Source organism: Alternaria viburni (genome assembly GCF_023758015.1).
Source record: "Alternaria viburni strain BMP 2772 chromosome Unknown scaffold_9, whole genome shotgun sequence".
NCBI lineage: Eukaryota > Fungi > Ascomycota > Dothideomycetes > Pleosporales > Pleosporaceae > Alternaria > Alternaria viburni.
Genome location: NW_026055778.1, coordinates 894,516 through 911,982, shown reverse-complemented (window position 1 = coordinate 911,982; position 17,467 = coordinate 894,516). Strand labels below are relative to the sequence as shown.

At 53.4% G+C, this 17,467-nt stretch overlaps 4 protein-coding genes across 4 annotated transcripts; 2 read left to right on the top strand and 2 right to left on the bottom strand.

The window, feature by feature from the left end:
- Positions 1-1,821: 1,821 nt before the first annotated feature.
- On the bottom strand, positions 1,822-3,096 carry J4E79_005201 (uncharacterized protein; the record flags this gene model as incomplete). Its single annotated transcript, XM_049354079.1, has 5 exons — positions 1,822-2,168; positions 2,225-2,292; positions 2,344-2,732; positions 2,786-2,890; positions 2,947-3,096. 5 exons carry the CDS (start codon positions 3,094-3,096, stop codon positions 1,822-1,824), a joined length of 1,059 nt encoding a protein of 352 aa, XP_049211699.1.
- A 5,136-nt stretch (positions 3,097-8,232) lies between these two features.
- PKC1 (Serine/threonine kinase) lies at positions 8,233-12,050 on the top strand (the record flags this gene model as incomplete). The annotated part of the gene is made up of 7 exons (XM_049354078.1): positions 8,233-8,665; positions 8,717-8,983; positions 9,031-10,005; positions 10,056-11,226; positions 11,276-11,477; positions 11,528-11,933; positions 11,989-12,050. 7 exons carry the CDS (start codon positions 8,233-8,235, stop codon positions 12,048-12,050), a joined length of 3,516 nt encoding a protein of 1,171 aa, XP_049211698.1.
- Positions 12,051-12,488: 438 nt separating this feature from the next.
- J4E79_005199 (uncharacterized protein) lies at positions 12,489-14,636 on the bottom strand (the record flags this gene model as incomplete). The annotated part of the gene is made up of 1 exon (XM_049354077.1): positions 12,489-14,636. The coding sequence occupies one exon, from the start codon at positions 14,634-14,636 to the stop codon at positions 12,489-12,491; it is 2,148 nt and encodes a 715-aa protein (XP_049211697.1).
- A 291-nt stretch (positions 14,637-14,927) lies between these two features.
- Positions 14,928-16,253, top strand: J4E79_005198 (uncharacterized protein; the record flags this gene model as incomplete). The annotated part of the gene is made up of 1 exon (XM_049354076.1): positions 14,928-16,253. One exon carries the CDS (start codon positions 14,928-14,930, stop codon positions 16,251-16,253), a length of 1,326 nt encoding a protein of 441 aa, XP_049211696.1.
- Positions 16,254-17,467: the final 1,214 nt, after the last annotated feature.

Genomic DNA, 17,467 nt, shown 5'->3' with positions numbered 1-17,467 from the left:
ACGGGGTCTCTCCGCGGCTTGCACGCCACTTCCCCAGATCAGGATTGAGCCAATCGTACTCGTGGCCATTTGTGTGACTCAGAAGCATCCTGTTCCGGTCAGTTTCCCATCAGCTAGTGCATTAGTACAACGCTTGCCTCAGGGTGATCGGCGTGGTGTTAGGCACAGTGACCGCCTCATTCGTCTTTTCGTCGAAGCTCGTCATAATGCCGTACTTTCCAATGCTAGGCAAGTACTTGGCCACGTCTTCATCGAGAGTAACTAGCCCTTCCTCGACGCACTTCAACGCTGCCACTGCAGTCATGAGCTTCGTCATTGATGCGATCCCGCATATTGTATCGGATTGGAAAGGGCGTGTCGAGCCTTCCGCAAGCGACTGAACACCTTTAGCTCCAGAGTACAGTATGTCGCCTGCTTCGTTATTAGATGGCTGTTGCCTTGTGCCAAGGATGATTACGGACCGTTCCTGCCGCCTGCAAGAAGAGCGTACCCAGGAAGAATCTTGTCTGCAATCGCCTTTTCGTACGCCTTTTCGAAGTCTGTCATGATGGCGATGGTTTCACTTTCGGACCACCAGTTGTCAACATGAGCAACGACTTCAAAGTCATCTTTATATCTACGACATATGTCGCGGATAGTCAAGGCTTTGGCAAGGCGTATTGCAAACCGTAGGATTGCTGACTGCATGGTCAGAACCATCGCTACTCAGCCAATCATCGACGTGTTGGTCTAGAAAAAGACAACTATACTTCCATCTCTGTTAGGAGTTCGTTGCGAACCAAAAGTCAAACCAGTGCAGCGCATATACAGTACTTCCACGTGAAGTACATGCATCGACGCTGACACGCGACAGTGGGGCTGCTGAACGGGTACAGTACACCACCTGCACCCTCCTCAGACATCTCTACTTCGGCTTGAGCGATGCACCACGCAGCCTCTACGAATCGCTCGATGCATTGTCGCAGCGCCCCTTTGTCCGAACAACTATTCCCAGAATACGCAAAATAGGCGATTGCTACGACAATTGCCGATCACATTGGCGCGAGCATACCTGGGCAATGCGCGGGTGTCGGGAGAAGAAGGAACTGAAGGGAGGCGGCTCTGTAGTCTGCGTTAATATCGAAAATGAGTACCGGCAAAATCTGTGTGCAATGGAGATTTCTAGATTAGTATTTCTACTGCCCTTGGTGGGTGTTAAATTCCTCTCCTGATCGAGATAAGTCGTAAGCTCGTTGCGCACGCTCGCGGAAAGACGACCCCCGTGACCCCCAGTGCCGCTCTTCCGTAACACCCGTGGCCCAAGCCCGTTCCAAGTCCCACAGGCGCTCGCTCCTCAATTTCCCCGAAAGTCAACCGAGTCATCGTTCGTCCTAGGCGCTGAGCGTTGAAGCCACGCGACAAACACGTTCGGCATTGCCGTAGTGCAAGGCGGCACATGGCAACGCTTGCTTTTTTGGCGTCTGGAGTTGTGTTTGGATGGGGGAGAGCTGATCGGCTGGCTGCCGAGTCAGGACAGAGGAGGATCGCCTCATTCGTGTGGACCCGGTTTTCTTTTGCATTCGCGATTCCGCGATGCTCCGCGGTACGATCATGCGGCTCCATAGGCCCCAGTCTGGGCATGCTGCTTGTGTGGTCTTGGACGCGCGTGTGCAGGCGTCGCAGTACATTGGATGGTAGGCATGAAGACCTTCTTGATTCTTCATCTGATGAAGTATGTTGTTGGATTTGTCTATTGGTTCTGAATGTATTATTTCGTAGTTCTCTAATGTGATGTGGCTTTCGTGACTGTGTTCAGTTTGCGCTTTTGCGGGTGTTGTACCCCTAGTCTTTCAAGGCGCTTGATCGTTGCTCGACGCTTCTGGTAACCTGTATGCCTCCGCCTTTCACAGGCAGGATGTATTCCTCACTCCCGGTACTCCCTTGCCCATGGACCATGTTGACCATCTGGCCATCTTCCAGGGCAACCCACTCTTCGTCTCTTCCACTCAGACGACTCTTTATGACCGGGCGTTTCGCATAGCCTGCTGCAGGCGTGTGGGTATGTGAGCTACCGCTGCTTCCGAGTTTGAGTACGCGCTGGAGGAGGGGACGAAGTGTGGCGACGCATCCTACGATCATGCCGACACCATTCTCGGCGTAACCCCAGAGGATCACCTTAGATACACCATCTGCAGGATTGATCAGTACGTTTGTCCGGTGGGAACAGAAGGATATGGGAACTTACGAAGGTAGTCGGTCGCATTGGTCAGATTAACAGTATAGACAAGACGAATGCATGCCGAAAGACTTGCTCTGTGGAGCATTAGATGGTGATCTGGTTCCCAAGAGATAAGCGAAACTTACAATGCACCGAGACCGAGAATCACGCCGACCGAAAGCTTAGCATTACGGTTCAACTGTACGTTCCAGAGCAGCGGTATGGGTAGGAGTGCGCAAAACCAATCCGTCGCAATGTTGACTGCAGTCGTCGCGTAGTATATGTCGGCCAGTGTCTGCGCTGGGTTGCACTTTCCACCAGGGGTCGAGGTATCCCAAGCGTACGACACGGGTGCGCACTGGAAAATGATGTACAGCATCGCAATCAAGTTCATGACGATGAACATGGCTGAAACGGTGTACAAGCTGTAGATGTAGGCCTTTCTCCGGGATGCGATGCGGATGAGCATGAACGAGATGCTCATCTTGATAGGGATGATCGCTGCACAGTAGAAGACCTCGAAGAAGAAGAAGAACTACATGGTTTAGCTTGGAGGAATTACAGAGTTAGAGATAGGTGTAAACGTACCTCCATCCCTTTGACTTTTTCTTCTGCGCTGAGTTTGTCGTCGTGGACCCCGACTCCGCTGAAGGCGCCCCCAATGCATGCTATCGTCAAGCCAGTAAAGGGGACCTGTATGATCCTCGTCAGTTGAGTTGTCTTGTACGGAATCCTCAAGGTCGGCTCACAGTTGCAGCTGTCATGCTCCAGTCATCCAGGCCCCAAGCATTGTTGTGTAGTCTCGTATAGACTCGCAATCCGAAAAGAATGTAGGCAATAACTGCCAGCGCGATGACTGAAGCAGCAAGCTCAGGAGCGTTGTCGCCGTAGTAAGTCATGTTGATACCCTTACGCTGATAGCCACGGCTTCCCAGAGCGCGAAGTGGGGAGCGAAGGGATGAAGTATGCAGAAAAGATGCAAAAGAAGGACTAAGGAGGGAACATGTGGAAACACATCAGGATGCGATGCAAAGATGCATATGCTTCAGGACATTGCGGATAGTTGTGAAGCAGACCCAAGCGGAGGCAACAAGCCGACCTGGTTTCAAGAAGGGAAAGAATTGGACGCATATCAACCTGTTATCGTTGATCTTCCGGGTTTCTCGAGTATCCACATCAGTCCAACAAATAATCTGACAGCTGTGTCGAGCACAAGCCGCCAGAAAGACCCGCACGAGACAGATTTTTGTCGCATTCTGGCATAGCTTCTGGGGCGTAATCTAGGATGCTGCTAGGAAAGTACGGCGACCCTCACCCGACGTTCGTTCCCGTGTCGAGGTTAGATATGGCGTGGGTCGCCTGACGATGTGGAACCGGTGAATGTGGCACGGCTGGACCATATTGCTGGGTGCTGTTACGTGCCTGGCTCCTGAACGGCTGCTATAGATGGACCCTTGAAGGATTTCGAAAACTTCGCGACTGACACTCGCGTACTCTCCGTCCATGGAATAGCCCTGTTGAGCTGTAGGGGTATTGACATTCTGATACACCGCGCAGTGGAGGATAGATCCATTGGTGATCGTGCGATGTTTCTTGTCATGATACTGGGAGGTGCCGCGATGTCGGGAGTGCATCATCTGGAAAGATCGGCTCTCTCTTCTTCTTAGCTTCTGCACAGTTCTCCGTGCCCGGCCAGCGTGCCGTGAGGCTGCTAGCCGCGACGGCTGATGGACTCGTTGTCGGTAGGGGGTACGGGTAGCGCGTCGCTGGCGAACCTGCGTTAGTCGCGCCTCGCTTGCGAAATGCTCCGCAAAAGGCCCGAATCGTGGACCTTGTACCTTGAATTATCAACTCTCAACCGCTGCACGAATCCTTCGAGACGGCTGGTGATGAAGATGGGCGGATGGAAGGAGCCCATAAGGATAGGAGAGAACATGGGGAAGAGACGCGCATGGAACCATCACTTCAATCCCCGTGGACGGCTCGGCGCACTCATGCCTATCTGAGGTGAGGCGCGTGATTTCAGTTTCTCAACGAACGCGTTGCCGGACGATGGATTCATGAGAGCAGGAGTGCCGACATCGTACTAACAATGGCATCTGCATCTGTATGTTATGGCGTTGGCCATAGTGCTTGGGTGGAGAGTGAAAAGTCGGTGTTTCGATGTGCGACTTCTCCTTACGTACCCAGTTGACGCGACTTGCCATGACGTAAATGGGTGGCGCTAGCCGGATGCAGACTTGCCCTGATCCCAGATCCTGCACTGCGAGGCGCGGGCGGCTGCCGAGTCGTTCGCTCAGACCCTACCCGTCTCTAGACACGACTGACTGGACCTAACCTTGGGTTCACATATGCGCTGGTCGTTTGTTGCGATGGGGGCCAGAAACGTCAAAGCAACTCATACTATATACATCCCGGGATTGGATGACGGGTACCGGGCTCGAATGTACAAGGAGCGTCCGCATCGTTTCATGTTTGGCTGGATTATCACCAAGCATCTGGAATCGCTAACCAGTCAATCGTTAACCAGCCATCAAGCTAGTAATTAGTACCCGCTCAAGAACCTGTGAACGAGTGAAAACCCGATATCTGGAAAGGCTACGCACGTGATTCTTGATCAGTCCCGAACCCAAGGCCAACAACCCGTCTTTCCACGATACTCATCATACAGCAAGGCTTTCGCCTCAAACCACACCATCAGTGCTACGCAAACACCCTTGAGCTCTGACGTCTGACGACGCTATCACTATCTACAGGTTACTGCTCTCGGAAATAGCCATCATCCTCTTTATGCCACCAGACATCCTCGAGTGAAATTGATTGCTGCCTTGTAATAACAATACGACCTTGAATATGCTCTGGGCAGCCCGTTCGATGATCAACATAACCCCCTAAACGGAACCCACTGTTCGGCCTGAGGCGTGTCTGCGACTTCTCAAACGCGTTGAATTGATGAGCGTATGACCACAAGACGGGCACAGGAACATCTAGATCGTAAGATTGCGTTCCTTCCACGATGTCGTTGGTATGCAGCACCATGCGGAACCTGTTTGAGACTCTAATACCAGGCGACATCAGGCTGTGCCAGCTTAGTGTCTTCTGATGTTTTGCTCCAACACCTATTGGCCATTCTCCTCTCCCGAGGCTATAGTACACATTCCTCTTTGCGGGTATGTCTAATCCAGGCCATTGTGGTTGTTGACTAGTGCAATGTGGGGAAGAGCAACTGTACAAACACCAGGTTTTGAATGTTGGAATCGCACCGCGGATAAATCGACCAACTTGCTGACGCTTCTCGGTCTCTCCGAAATCTGATACCACTAGGAAGTAGTTTCCGGTTTGTTTGGGGCACAAATTATCCACCCGGAAGACATAATGTCTGTTTTCGATTAGTAATGGAGAGTTGGTCTGCTATGTATCGGTAACGAACCGTGAGGTGCCATGCGTGACAACGGTTGCCAAGGGTACCAGCGTTTTTAACCTGATAAGGTATACTTCTGCCGATGTCGCTGTGTCTAAAGCTCGCATACTACCCAGTGTCCTGGCGATGACCTCAAGTCCGCATAAACACCTCAAATCTTTGCAGGCCTCCAGAATCATCTGCAGCAAGTTCAGGTCTGAGCTGCCGTAATCGACCGGGATCATTGCACCCTCAGCAGCAAGACCCAAAAGAGAATAAATCCGGTCACGTTTGTTTCGACACTTTTGATGTGACAGCCTGCATAGTGCCGATGAGAGAGGAATTCCAAGTATCATGCCACGGTTCTGCGCTATGTTGATGTGAGTTTGAAACCTTGTATCGGTTTCTATAGCTTGACGCCAGGGGACATGAGTGATGTAACGGAAATCGTTGACCTCCACGATGCCGACCAAAAGACTGAGTTTTCTGCTATGCGCGATCTCTTGCGTAATCCAGGCCCGGGTCCAATATTCATGATTTGCGAGTTCGATCCAGCCAGCCTTCACCCTCTCCAATTCGACCTTCTCACGCTTCCACCAAGATACTCGCGACTCTGATTCACATCGCTCGTTCCATAAACAGAAGAATCGAGTCATGTTGCTGCTATTGCCTAACCAAATCACGACGTGCGCCGCTGCAGCGTATATAGCCGCCATCTGAGCGACCTGATGGTTCCTCTCTGCGATGTTACATTGATCGATACAAACAGCGTCTATCCACAGTGGCCTTAGGGGATGTAACTGTCGAATAGCGTAGAGAAAATTGCGCAGATTTCGTCGGACCATATATAGCTGACCATCGATGAGGATTGGATACCCTGTATTTTCGTCGCCCCAGGTATATGACAAGCAAGTATAATCGTCGGTGGTATTTCCGTGCGCAAGAGTGCACTGTAAGAGACCTTCTCGGGAGAGATGCGGTAACACCTTGATGATTCGGATGGAAGGCTGCGTGTGATCGAGAGGGGCGTGCTTGAAGGGCGAGATGAGATCGAAAGTCTCTGAGATTGCCAGAGACATGACAGATAGCAAGCTCACAGCTCCCGAGGGAGTTGCTATTGCAGTGTATACTGTGGTCGAGCCTCGCCGTTGAGGAGTGTGAGCATACTATGTGTGTGTCGAAGCGGCCGCTTTGATAGTTTCAGGACAGTCAGATATAATAGATGTAGCCCATATAGTAGGATTGTTGTTTGAAACAACACCAGAGCGTGCGTCGTTTATCAGAGGTGATGTGAAGGTAGGCAGCAGCGAGTGCGAGGTAAGAAAGTGTTGGCACGAGGCTGAGCCTGTATCCGTCCTCATTTGTTCTTGGATCGGTGGCGTACACGAACTGGCTAGATGCATGCAGCTCGTCAACATCAAGAGGTTCGAAGCTAAAATTGCTATGCAGACAGCAATTGCAACATAAATGGAATGACGAGATGAGGTGGCGGAGGGAATACTCAGCTGTGGTTGTCTCTTGCCTATTGCACATCGCATCAGTCGCATTTTCACGTACATCGAAGTATGATTACCCGCCTGCTTCGCGCATCTGACCTATTGTGTGTTGTCACTACACGGTACATTGGTACCAGTTGGCAATGGGACGGGTCAACAGTAGCTGTAGATCAACGCGATTATGCACACATTCTGAGTGCGAGAAAAGCAAAGTGTCGAACATCTCGCGCACGTAACAAGCTAGGATTCGCATAAGAAAGTACGACGCGTACTTGGCGTGACCGAACTGATGGGGTAGCAGTCGACGGAGCGCGTGTTCATGCGATACAGCGGAAATATACCTACCGACATCAGCGCTCTCAATTCCTGACGCGCAAGACGTGGTGGACGGTGTGATGAAGGTTTCAGAGAGTTGTGCAAGGAGTGATGGAGGAAGTTTGGGTGAAAACAAGCCTCGCACAGTCAGATCAGGTCGCACATGTCAAGGCGTCGGTGCCCAATCGGGCGGGCGTCATGCGCACCTGCCTTCAACAAAGATAAGAATTCGGGATGTGGTCGAGAGGATGCGAGAAGGCAAAGTGGTATGACTGAAGCAGGGCAATAAGCCTGATTCCATGGAACCCTTGTGAGACGGTGTTGAGAGTTCACCCCGCCATGCTGCCTGCCTGTTAGTCTTTTCCCCACCAACAGCCACGGCCGCCCAGACAGTCGCCGTCATCACCTCTGCTGTCTCGTACTCGCGCCCGACGACGCCAAACAGCACCCGCGGCTTTTGATAGACAGCGGCACTTAACCCTTTCCCGACGCCACTCGACGAAGAGGGGGAAAGTGGGGCTCCGCTAAGCCACCCTATGCGTGAGCTAAATCGCTGTTCGCCCAACGACATCACCACAGCACGACGACTCCGCCATTGTCGCCCGCCAACCTCACCTACGCGACCTCCCTGCCGCTGCCGCCGACGACGCGTTGGACCGGCTGTTGCTTGCGCGCAGAAGCTGCTTACGTCACGGCTGCCTGCCCGAGCGCCGACGCATCCCTCGCAGCCCACCACCGCTGGGCACCTTGTCACGCCGTCGCCTCTGTCGGTGAAGAAATCTCCTGACGCCCTCCGCGCCCACCTGCCGTAGACGACCGCCGCCATGGCGAACGTCGACGAGACCGTTGCCAATGTGCAACGCAAAATCGACCGTGAAAGGGCACTCATCAACGCCGCCAATGCCATGCGCCAGTCGACCAACAACCCGGCCGTGCTTTCCCGCCTCGATGGACAGATCAAAGACGGCCGCCGGAACATTGACTACTTCGAGTCGAAGCTGCGGGACCTGGACGTGCAGAGAACCTCTACAGGCATGGAAAACATGAGTTTGCAGCCAGGCCGCGGCCCCAACAACCCTTTGACTCCTCCCCCGAAAGACGGCTGGAACGGGTATGTGCAAGAACAGGGAGCCTACGGCGGCCCTGAAAGCCAGTACAGCCAGCTTAGCGGAGGGCAAGCTCTGCAGCCTCCTCGCGCGCCATACGCCCCGCCAGCTCCCGGCGCGCCCAACAAGCGACCGAACTTCAGCAAACTGGGTATATACATCAGTTGCATACGTCAGTAATCCATTCAGCTAACACGCGCAGACCTCATCAAATATGATACCCCGCATCTCGGTCCCCGCATCCAGCTCATGCTGTCCCAGCTCGAATTCAAGCTCAGTGTCGAAAAGCAGTACAAGGATGGAATCGAGAAGATGGTGCGGTTATACCAAATGGAAGGCGACCGCAAGAGCAAGGCAGACGCAGAAGCCAAGCGCATCGAGAGTAACCAGAAGATCCAGCTGTTGAAGCACTCGTTGAAGCGTTATGAGGATCTCCACGTCGACATCGAGGGCGACGCCGATGGCGACGGTAAGTCCCAACGATACCTTCTGCTGCCACGTGCTGATTATACCCAGATGACAGTTTGAACATTCCGAGTCAAAGAAAACCTTTGAGCGGCCACCTCTCCCTCCGTGTACATGCCGTCGCCGATGTCGATCACGCAGCTACTGGGCGCTTTAGTCGAGGCCCGGAAACATTTGTCAACATCAAAGTCGAAGACTCAATTAAGGGTCGCACAAAGCCCACACGGAATGACCGCTGGGTCGACGAAGTTCACGACTTCGCCATCGACAAGGCGAACGAGATCGAGATCACCGTATACGACAAGACGGGCGACCATCTTCTGCCCATCGGCATGTTGTGGGTCCGCATATCAGACATTGCCGAAGAAATGCGAAGGAAGAAGATCGAGACGGAGCTTGCGAACTCAGGCTGGGTGGCTGCGGACAAGATGGGAGGAGCTGCAGCCGGCATTCAGCCCGACATGCAGTTCCAGCCTCCGCCAGGGCAGAACTTTGCAGGCGCCGGTGCTGGAGGCCCTGGCCCCGCTGGCGCGAGACCAGGTGGTCCCCAACCTCAAACGGGGCCCGTTATGATTGATGACTGGTTCTCACTGGAACCGGTAGGTCGCATTCACCTCACCATGTCCTTCGCCAAAAACACCGGCAACAAGCAACCCTTCGATCTCGGTCTTGGCCGTAAGGGTGCCGTTCGTCAGCGCAAAGAAGATGTCGTCGAGCAATACGGACACAAGTTCGTCCAGCAGCAGTTCTACAACGTTATGCGTTGTGCGCTCTGTGGTGAGTTCCTTAAGTATGCCGCCGGTATGCAATGCTCGGACTGCAACTACACGTGTCACAAGAAGTGCTACCCCAAGGTTGTTACCAAGTGCATCACTCAGTCCAACGCCGAAACCGACCCAGACGAGGCCAAGCTCAACCACCGCATTCCTCATCGCTTTGAGAACTTTTCCAACATGGGTGCCAACTGGTGCTGTCACTGCGGTTACGTCCTGCCACTTGGTCGGAAACAAACCAAGAAGTGCAATGGTGAGTGGACCTACTATTCCGATTTGCAAACTCCACTAACGGTGATTCAGAATGTGGTCTCACCTGTCACGCTCACTGCGTTCACTTCGTACCTGACTTCTGCGGTATGTCCATGGAAGTGGCTAATCAGATTTTGATGGAAATCAAGAGGACGAGAAGAGGACAGTCATCGTCGGGCCCAGGCATGAGCGGACGGACCCTGCGACCGGATAAGCCAGCAAAACCTCTGCCACCAGCGCAACCTCAATCTCCAGGTCAACCCGGTCAAGACCAAGCCCAATCCGACAGGTACTCTTACGGAAAAGAGCAGATGAGTCCTCCGCCTGGCCCTCCACGACAACAATCCTATGCCACATCGGCGGCGTCAATCGATGCGGCAAGAGCCTCATTCTCTGGATCCAGCTCTGGCGCGGCTCCCACATCGCCTACTGCAGGCTCAAGACCTTCGTCGGGCCCACGCACTCAATCCTCGGTCGCTGCGGCTGCAGCCGCGATGAACAAAACCACAGCTCAACCTGCCTACGGCCGCAGTAACACGGACTATGCGCCACCGGGCGGAAGGACGTCAGGTAGTGGATACCCAGCAGATCAACGCATACCACAACAGCAAGCTCCTCAATCGGCCACCTACGATCCATCGGCATATGCCAACATCCCGAGCTACCCACCGAGCCATCAACAACCCGCAGCGATGCCCAACTACCCACAAAAGTCTTCATACGCTCTACCACAGCCATCGCCACAAGCGCAACCCCAGCACCAGCAACAAGCGCCTCCTTCGCAACCGAAGATGCAAGAACCATCCGCGCCCGCGAAACAACCCCCATCGGCGGTAATAGAAGCACCCGGCAAGAAGGTCACACCGGCAGCGAACACACAAGGAACTGGAAAGAGGATAGGCCTGGACCACTTCAACTTCCTTGCAGTCCTGGGTAAGGGTAACTTCGGAAAGGTCATGTTGGCAGAGACGAAGAGCACCAAGCAGCTTTACGCTATCAAGGTTCTGAAGAAAGAGTTCATCATCGAGAATGACGAAGTCGAAAGCACACGCTCAGAGAAGAGAGTCTTCTTGATCGCGAACAAGGAGAGGCATCCGTTCCTACTGAGTTTGCACGCTTGTTTCCAAACCGAGACCCGTGTGTACTTCGTCATGGAGTACATCAGTGGTGGTGATTTGATGTTGCACATTCAGAGAGGCCAATTCGGCACGAAGCGCGCTCAGTACGTTACCAGATCATCATCAAAAGGGCAACAACTAACATCTTCACAGGTTCTATGCTGCCGAGGTCTGCCTTGCACTCAAGTACTTCCACGAGAACGGCGTCATCTACCGAGATCTGAAATTGGATAACATTCTGCTCACGCTAGATGGACACATCAAGATCGGTGATTACGGGTTGTGCAAGGAAGAGATGTGGTATGGATCGACTACCAGCACCTTCTGTGGTACTCCCGAATTCATGGCACCAGAGGTAAGTCTTTGCCAGTATTACACGAGAGACATACTAATGTGTTTGTGTAGATTCTTCTTGACAAGAAGTACGGCCGCGCCGTTGATTGGTGGGCCTTTGGTGTGCTCATTTACCAGATGCTTCTCCAGCAATCACCATTCCGTGGTGAAGACGAAGATGAAATCTACGACGCCATTCTTGCCGACGAACCCCTCTACCCCATTCACATGCCGCGCGACTCGGTATCTATCCTCCAGAAACTGCTCACTCGTGAGCCTGAGATGCGTCTTGGATCAGGCCCGACCGACGCCCAGGAAATTATGTCACATGCTTTCTTCAGGAACATCAACTGGGACGACATCTACCACAAGCGTGTACAGCCGCCATTTACGCCACAGATCACAAGCCCAACGGATACTAGCAACTTCGACACCGAGTTTACAAGTGTCACACCTGTGCTTACGCCTGTGCAGTCTGGTACGTTGCCCAACCTTGTATACATATGTATTGCTTTTACTAACAACACATCTAGTGCTTTCACAAGCCATGCAGGAAGAATTCCGTGGCTTCTCGTACTCGGCTGATTTCGCCTAAAGCTTGCCTTGCCTTACACTTCTGATACCCTAGGCTTTCGTTTGGGAAAATGGGTTGTTCCTTTTGCTTTTGTGTGGTTAGCGTGCTCAACAACCTGCCTTGGCGACGAAGGGGCGGTGGAGGGGGAGGGGCAGTAATGCACCCGTACGTATGTTATTAGCATGAAAAGCGCAGCGTGCTAAGCGTAATAATCTCTTGAGTGAACGGACGGAGGGGAAGGGTATAATCACGCATGGATATATTCGACTCGAGGGGGTTGGATCGTTGTGGTGTAGTGTAGTAGTGTGTGATGGGGGAGATGTTTGTGGAGCGAGCAAGCGATAATGATTTTGCATGGGCAATCGACATTACAGGATAGACGAAACAAATGCCTTCGATTTGAGAACATACTCCATCTCTATCATATCCAACCTCAAGTAGACAGACAACCAAGTCCACCTACTGACCCTCAGTAAGCACCCTCGTCCAATCAAACTTTCTCCACCCCTTCCTCCATCCCTCAACCCTGCGATCCCCCTTGACCCATCTCCCCTGCCTCTTCACAACCTCAACACCCACATCCAACATGCCGCCCAACACTTCCCTCGCAAACAAATCGCCCCTCGGCCACGCCCTCTCATCCTCAACAATATGCCCCAGCCCCCCATCCAACTCAAACCAAACATGAAAATACGGCATCTCCTTCGCCAAACTCCTCCGGAAAGCCTGTTTCCCAAGCCCATTCCGACTCGCCTTCTGCGTATCAATAAGCGGTTTATGCTGCGTCCAATCGCTCGCAGACTCCAGGATCGCTTCTTTGAAAAACGCAGGCGCCGTGTCACCTAGTTCATAGGGTATAGGCACGGCGTTGAGCGCCGCGTGTCCTTTGCGACCGGGGAACGCGGCGTTTTCGTAGAAGACGACGTCGCGGCCTTGGTCGTGGTACATGCGTGTGAGACACTTCATGAAATTGCGGATTTCGTCCCACTCGTCGTCGTCGCATTCGAGCAGGTTGGTGCGGTGCTGGATGGGGACTATGACGGCGCCGCCGGTGCTGATTTCAGGTTCGGTGGGGAGGGTCAGGAAGACGCGGGTTGCGAGGCTGATGATGGGGGCGAGGGGGGGTTGGGGCGGGGACTTGTCTTCGTGGTGGCAGAGGGGGCAGGCGTCGAGGATGCGGTTCATTTTCGTGTAGTCCTGGATTGCGGCGTTGCGCAGGTTGATGGAGGATTTGGGGGCGCGCGCGGCGAGTTTGGTCGCGTTGTCGTCGATGTAGTCGAGGTCGTTGTCGAATTTGCTGTCTTTGGCTATCTTCTCGGCGAGCAGGGCGCCTTCGCCGCCGGCTTGGTTTTTCGTACGTCGTTCTTGTCGGACCATGTCGTCGATGGTCATTTCTTCGTTTTCTTTGACGAGGCCGCGCTCTGTGCCGCGTTTGTTGGTCAAGGCGATGACTTCGCCTTGTCGGCCGCCGGCTAGCATGCGGTTGTCCATTGCGTTTAGGACAACGACGTCGCGGTTTTGGGAGGTGGAGTTGCCGGCTAGGGCGGCGTTGTATTCGGCTTCCAGTTGGGCTGCTTCGGGGGCCTTCTTCATTTTGGCCTTCATCATCTGAGCTTTCAGCCTGTTCAGCTCGGTCTGGCTGAGCATGACAGTGTTCGTTGCTGGTTGGGGATCTTGCACTGTTTTGCCTTGGGGTAGCTCTGAGGGTTCGTGTGACTCGCGAGACGGCCTGTGGATGCCTGCGTTCAATCTGCGTTCTTCGAAGAGCTCGCCAGATGGCTTCTCTTTTCCGACATAGTCTTGCCCATACATCTTTCTGCGGTCCAGCTCAATCTCTTCCTCGCGCGCCTCATCAAAGTCCCGTAGGTCGCCATACTTCTCCATGGCTATTTCTTCCACACTTCGTCCTGACTCCTCTGCGTTTCGGTAGATGCCCTTCAGTTTCGTCATGCGCCATTGCGCACCTGAGTCACCGAATGTGTAGCTAACTTCTCTTTGCGCGGATTCTTCCGCGACGGCTTCCTGGTCCTTGGAGTTCCCCAAATCACGGTTCAGCTCCGCGTGATGCATTTTGAGCGCCGGCTGACCCTCATCTGACGCCTTCACATATGTAGCCTTCTCCTCCTTGTTCTTGCGCTGCACGTATTCGACGTCCATGGAAGAAGGCGCCTTCATCCAGTCGTCGCGTTGTAGGTCTGCTTTCGCTGCGTCTTCGAGCTGCTGGTCGAGGATATCGTCGTCTGGTGGCGCGTAGTCCTTCTCCTGGGGTGCATCATCTCCCGACGATTCATCTTCCTCGTAGTGTCGCGACTTGCGCTTTCGCGTCAAACGGTCTTCGTCGTCGCTCGATGCGGGTTCCTTGTGCTTCCGTCGCGGCCGATCATCTTTCTCGTCTCTCTCGCGCCTTTTCCTCCGTGCGCGCTCTTCCGAGGTTTCGCGATGGTGTCGCGATCGCTTGTGACGGTGACGCTCGTCCCGGTCGTCGTCGTGATGGCGCGATGAACGGTGCTTGTGGTGTCTGTCGCGACTTCTGCTTCGATCGCGTCTCTTCTTGTCGTCCTTCTTCTTGGTCTGCGCAAGCTCCTTCTCAAAATCCTCCAGGCCCATGTTGGCGGTGATACCAAGTCGATTGGTGTTGATAGACTTGTCGCGAGAGGAAAGTTTGGAGACAGATTCGAAAGCTCGGGCCTGACATCACCGCGGCGGATTCCCTAGCGCGCGTCCGCCCCGCCTAAGAATTTCTAGAACAACTCTCTACATCCCGCTATCAACAACGCTGCTTGACTTACAAAGCATCACGCGTTTCCCCCCGATAGACCGCTGCCACTTTCCCACTCGTTCTCCGAAACTTCACTCTCACCCCTCGATCGTCTACAAAACACGCGCACAACTTCCGCAATGTCCTCCGCAAAGGCTCCAGAGGGCTCTGCGCCTGCCGCCAGTTCCAACACGCCCGTTTCGATTGTGTGCGTAGGCATGGCTGGTAGCGGCAAGACGACCTTCATGCAGCGCCTTGTCTCACATCTCTACACTCATCCCGACCCAACTCAAAGCGAACCCTCCGTCTCCAAAGCGTCCCCGACACCCCCGTACATCATCAACCTCGACCCCGCCGTCCACCGTGTCCCGTTCACGCCCAACATCGACATCCGGGACAGCGTCAACTACAAGGAGGTCATGAAGCAGTTCAACCTAGGACCCAACGGGGGTATCTTGACGAGCTTGAACCTGTTCAGCACAAAGATTGATCAGGTCATTGGTCTTTTGGAAAAGCGGACACAGCCGCCAGCGCCAGTGAAGGAGCCAGAGCAAAGTACAGTCGAATTCATGACAAGTGGGGGCAAGGACAAGCAGGCAGCGCCGGCGCAACAACCGCAGGTCAAACACATCCTCGTGGACACGCCAGGGCAGATCGAGGTCTTTGTCTGGTCGGCAAGTGGAGAGATTCTGCTTTCGAGTTTAGCCAGTACATTTCCCACCGTCATCGCATACATCATCGATACACCGCGCACAACTAGCACAAGCACCTTCATGTCGAACATGCTCTACGCCTGCTCAATTCTCTACAAGACAAAACTGCCCATGATACTGGTCTTCAACAAGACCGACGCGCAAGACGCCCAGTTCGCGAAGGATTGGATGACCGACTTTGAGGCCTTCCAAACCGCCCTACGCAATGAGGAAGAGGGTGGCAGCTTCGGTGGTGAAGGCATGGGCGGAGGAAGTGGATACATGGGCAGTCTGCTGAACAGCATGTCACTGGTGCTGGAGGAATTCTACAAGCATCTCAGTGTTGTCGGTGTTAGTGCTATGACCGGTGACGGCATGGATGAGTTCTTCAAGGGCGTGCAGGAGAAGAAGGAAGAGTTTGAGCGCGACTACAAACCCGAGCTTGAGCGAAGTAGGGCAGAACGGGAGCAAGAGAAGAAAGCGACACGTGAGCGAGAGTTGGACAAGATGATGAAGGACATGAAGGTGGGTGGCGCGGGCGCAAAACCAAAGAGCAAGCCGCGAAAAGAAGAGCCCGAGACGGTCAGCGACGCAGAAAACTCCGACGAAGCCGGCATGATGGACGAAGACCTAGACTACGAGGATGAAATGGACTCAGATGATCCAGAAAACGGCCTAAAAGAGCGATACAGGCAGGCAGTCAACGACCGCGGCGTCGACCAAAGCGAGGACCACAGCTTCGCACGATATGTAAACATGGCGAAGTTCACATGAGAGACGCAGCACCCATCATGCAAAGACACCCGACTCCAGCGATGAACAATGGTTGGGCCCTGACATTGCACGATAGACAGTCTCGCCTCCGGATTCCTGGTTCGTGTTCGGGAAGTAGCTGCAGGCGCTCACATGTGCGGCCGCGAAGACATATGCTGTTGAGAAAAGTTACGGGCGACGTGCATGGTTGACGGGCCGCAGCGAGACTGCCGTGTCAGTGTTTTGCATCAACACTAGTCACACACGCACGCGTACTGAACCCTTTTCTCACCCATGCTCTCGATGCTAAAAGTAGTATCCTGCCCACGCACGAGCGGCTTGTTTAGTCTTTACCTGCTTCCTACTACCACGGCTTCGCTGTACCCTCGCTCGCGCTGTTGCATGTGTCTTGGTTACAAAGCCGGGAACACGCGTCTTACTCTACTAGACTAGAAGAGAAGGGGTCTCGGAAGCGAATGTTGCACCGCGTGCATGCAGGGCAGAAGAATAAGGGTAGCGAGACGATAATCTGAGTTGTCGCTAGTTACACCTGTCAGTTGTCAGCTTCGTGCATGTGCAGTGTGTAAGACATTTTCAAAGTTTATTCTGCATTACCCTTTTTACTGGCGAAACGACTTCTCATGTGATTCTTGGTTCTCCATGGTGTCCAAGTCTTGGAGCTTTGACTGGGATATGTGTGCGCAGAATTAAGTTGTAGGGTCTTGGACACGGCGTATCTTACTACATCAGAATGCTAGGCGCATTTATACTGAACTCTATTGTTGAAGTAAAAATGCGAAAGGCTTCGTATAACTAAATACTGAACACACATGTGACATCTGAGAACCCATTCACCTCTAGCAATGATATATTCCTTTCCGCCAACGTACGTAGCGACATTGCCCTATTAATGATCGTAATCCAACTGCTCGAACCTTCAACATAGACAAACAACTCCCAAGATACAGACCCAACTTCGCACCTCACAACTACACTCCCTACAACCCGGTGGCTAAAGCCTCCACCAGCCATACATGTACAGCAGATCGCCGTGAGCACGCATGTCGTGTCTTCCCTTTCGCCTAAGCCCAACATACACTATTCCTGCACCTAAGCACAATCATGTATCAGCCATAGTGACACGGCGTAGAGACCCTGAGTCGCAGGCTTAGACGGTGTATGGCTTGCAGGTTGTAAGATCGAGTTTGGAAATGACAGGTCGGTGGGCGCTGTAC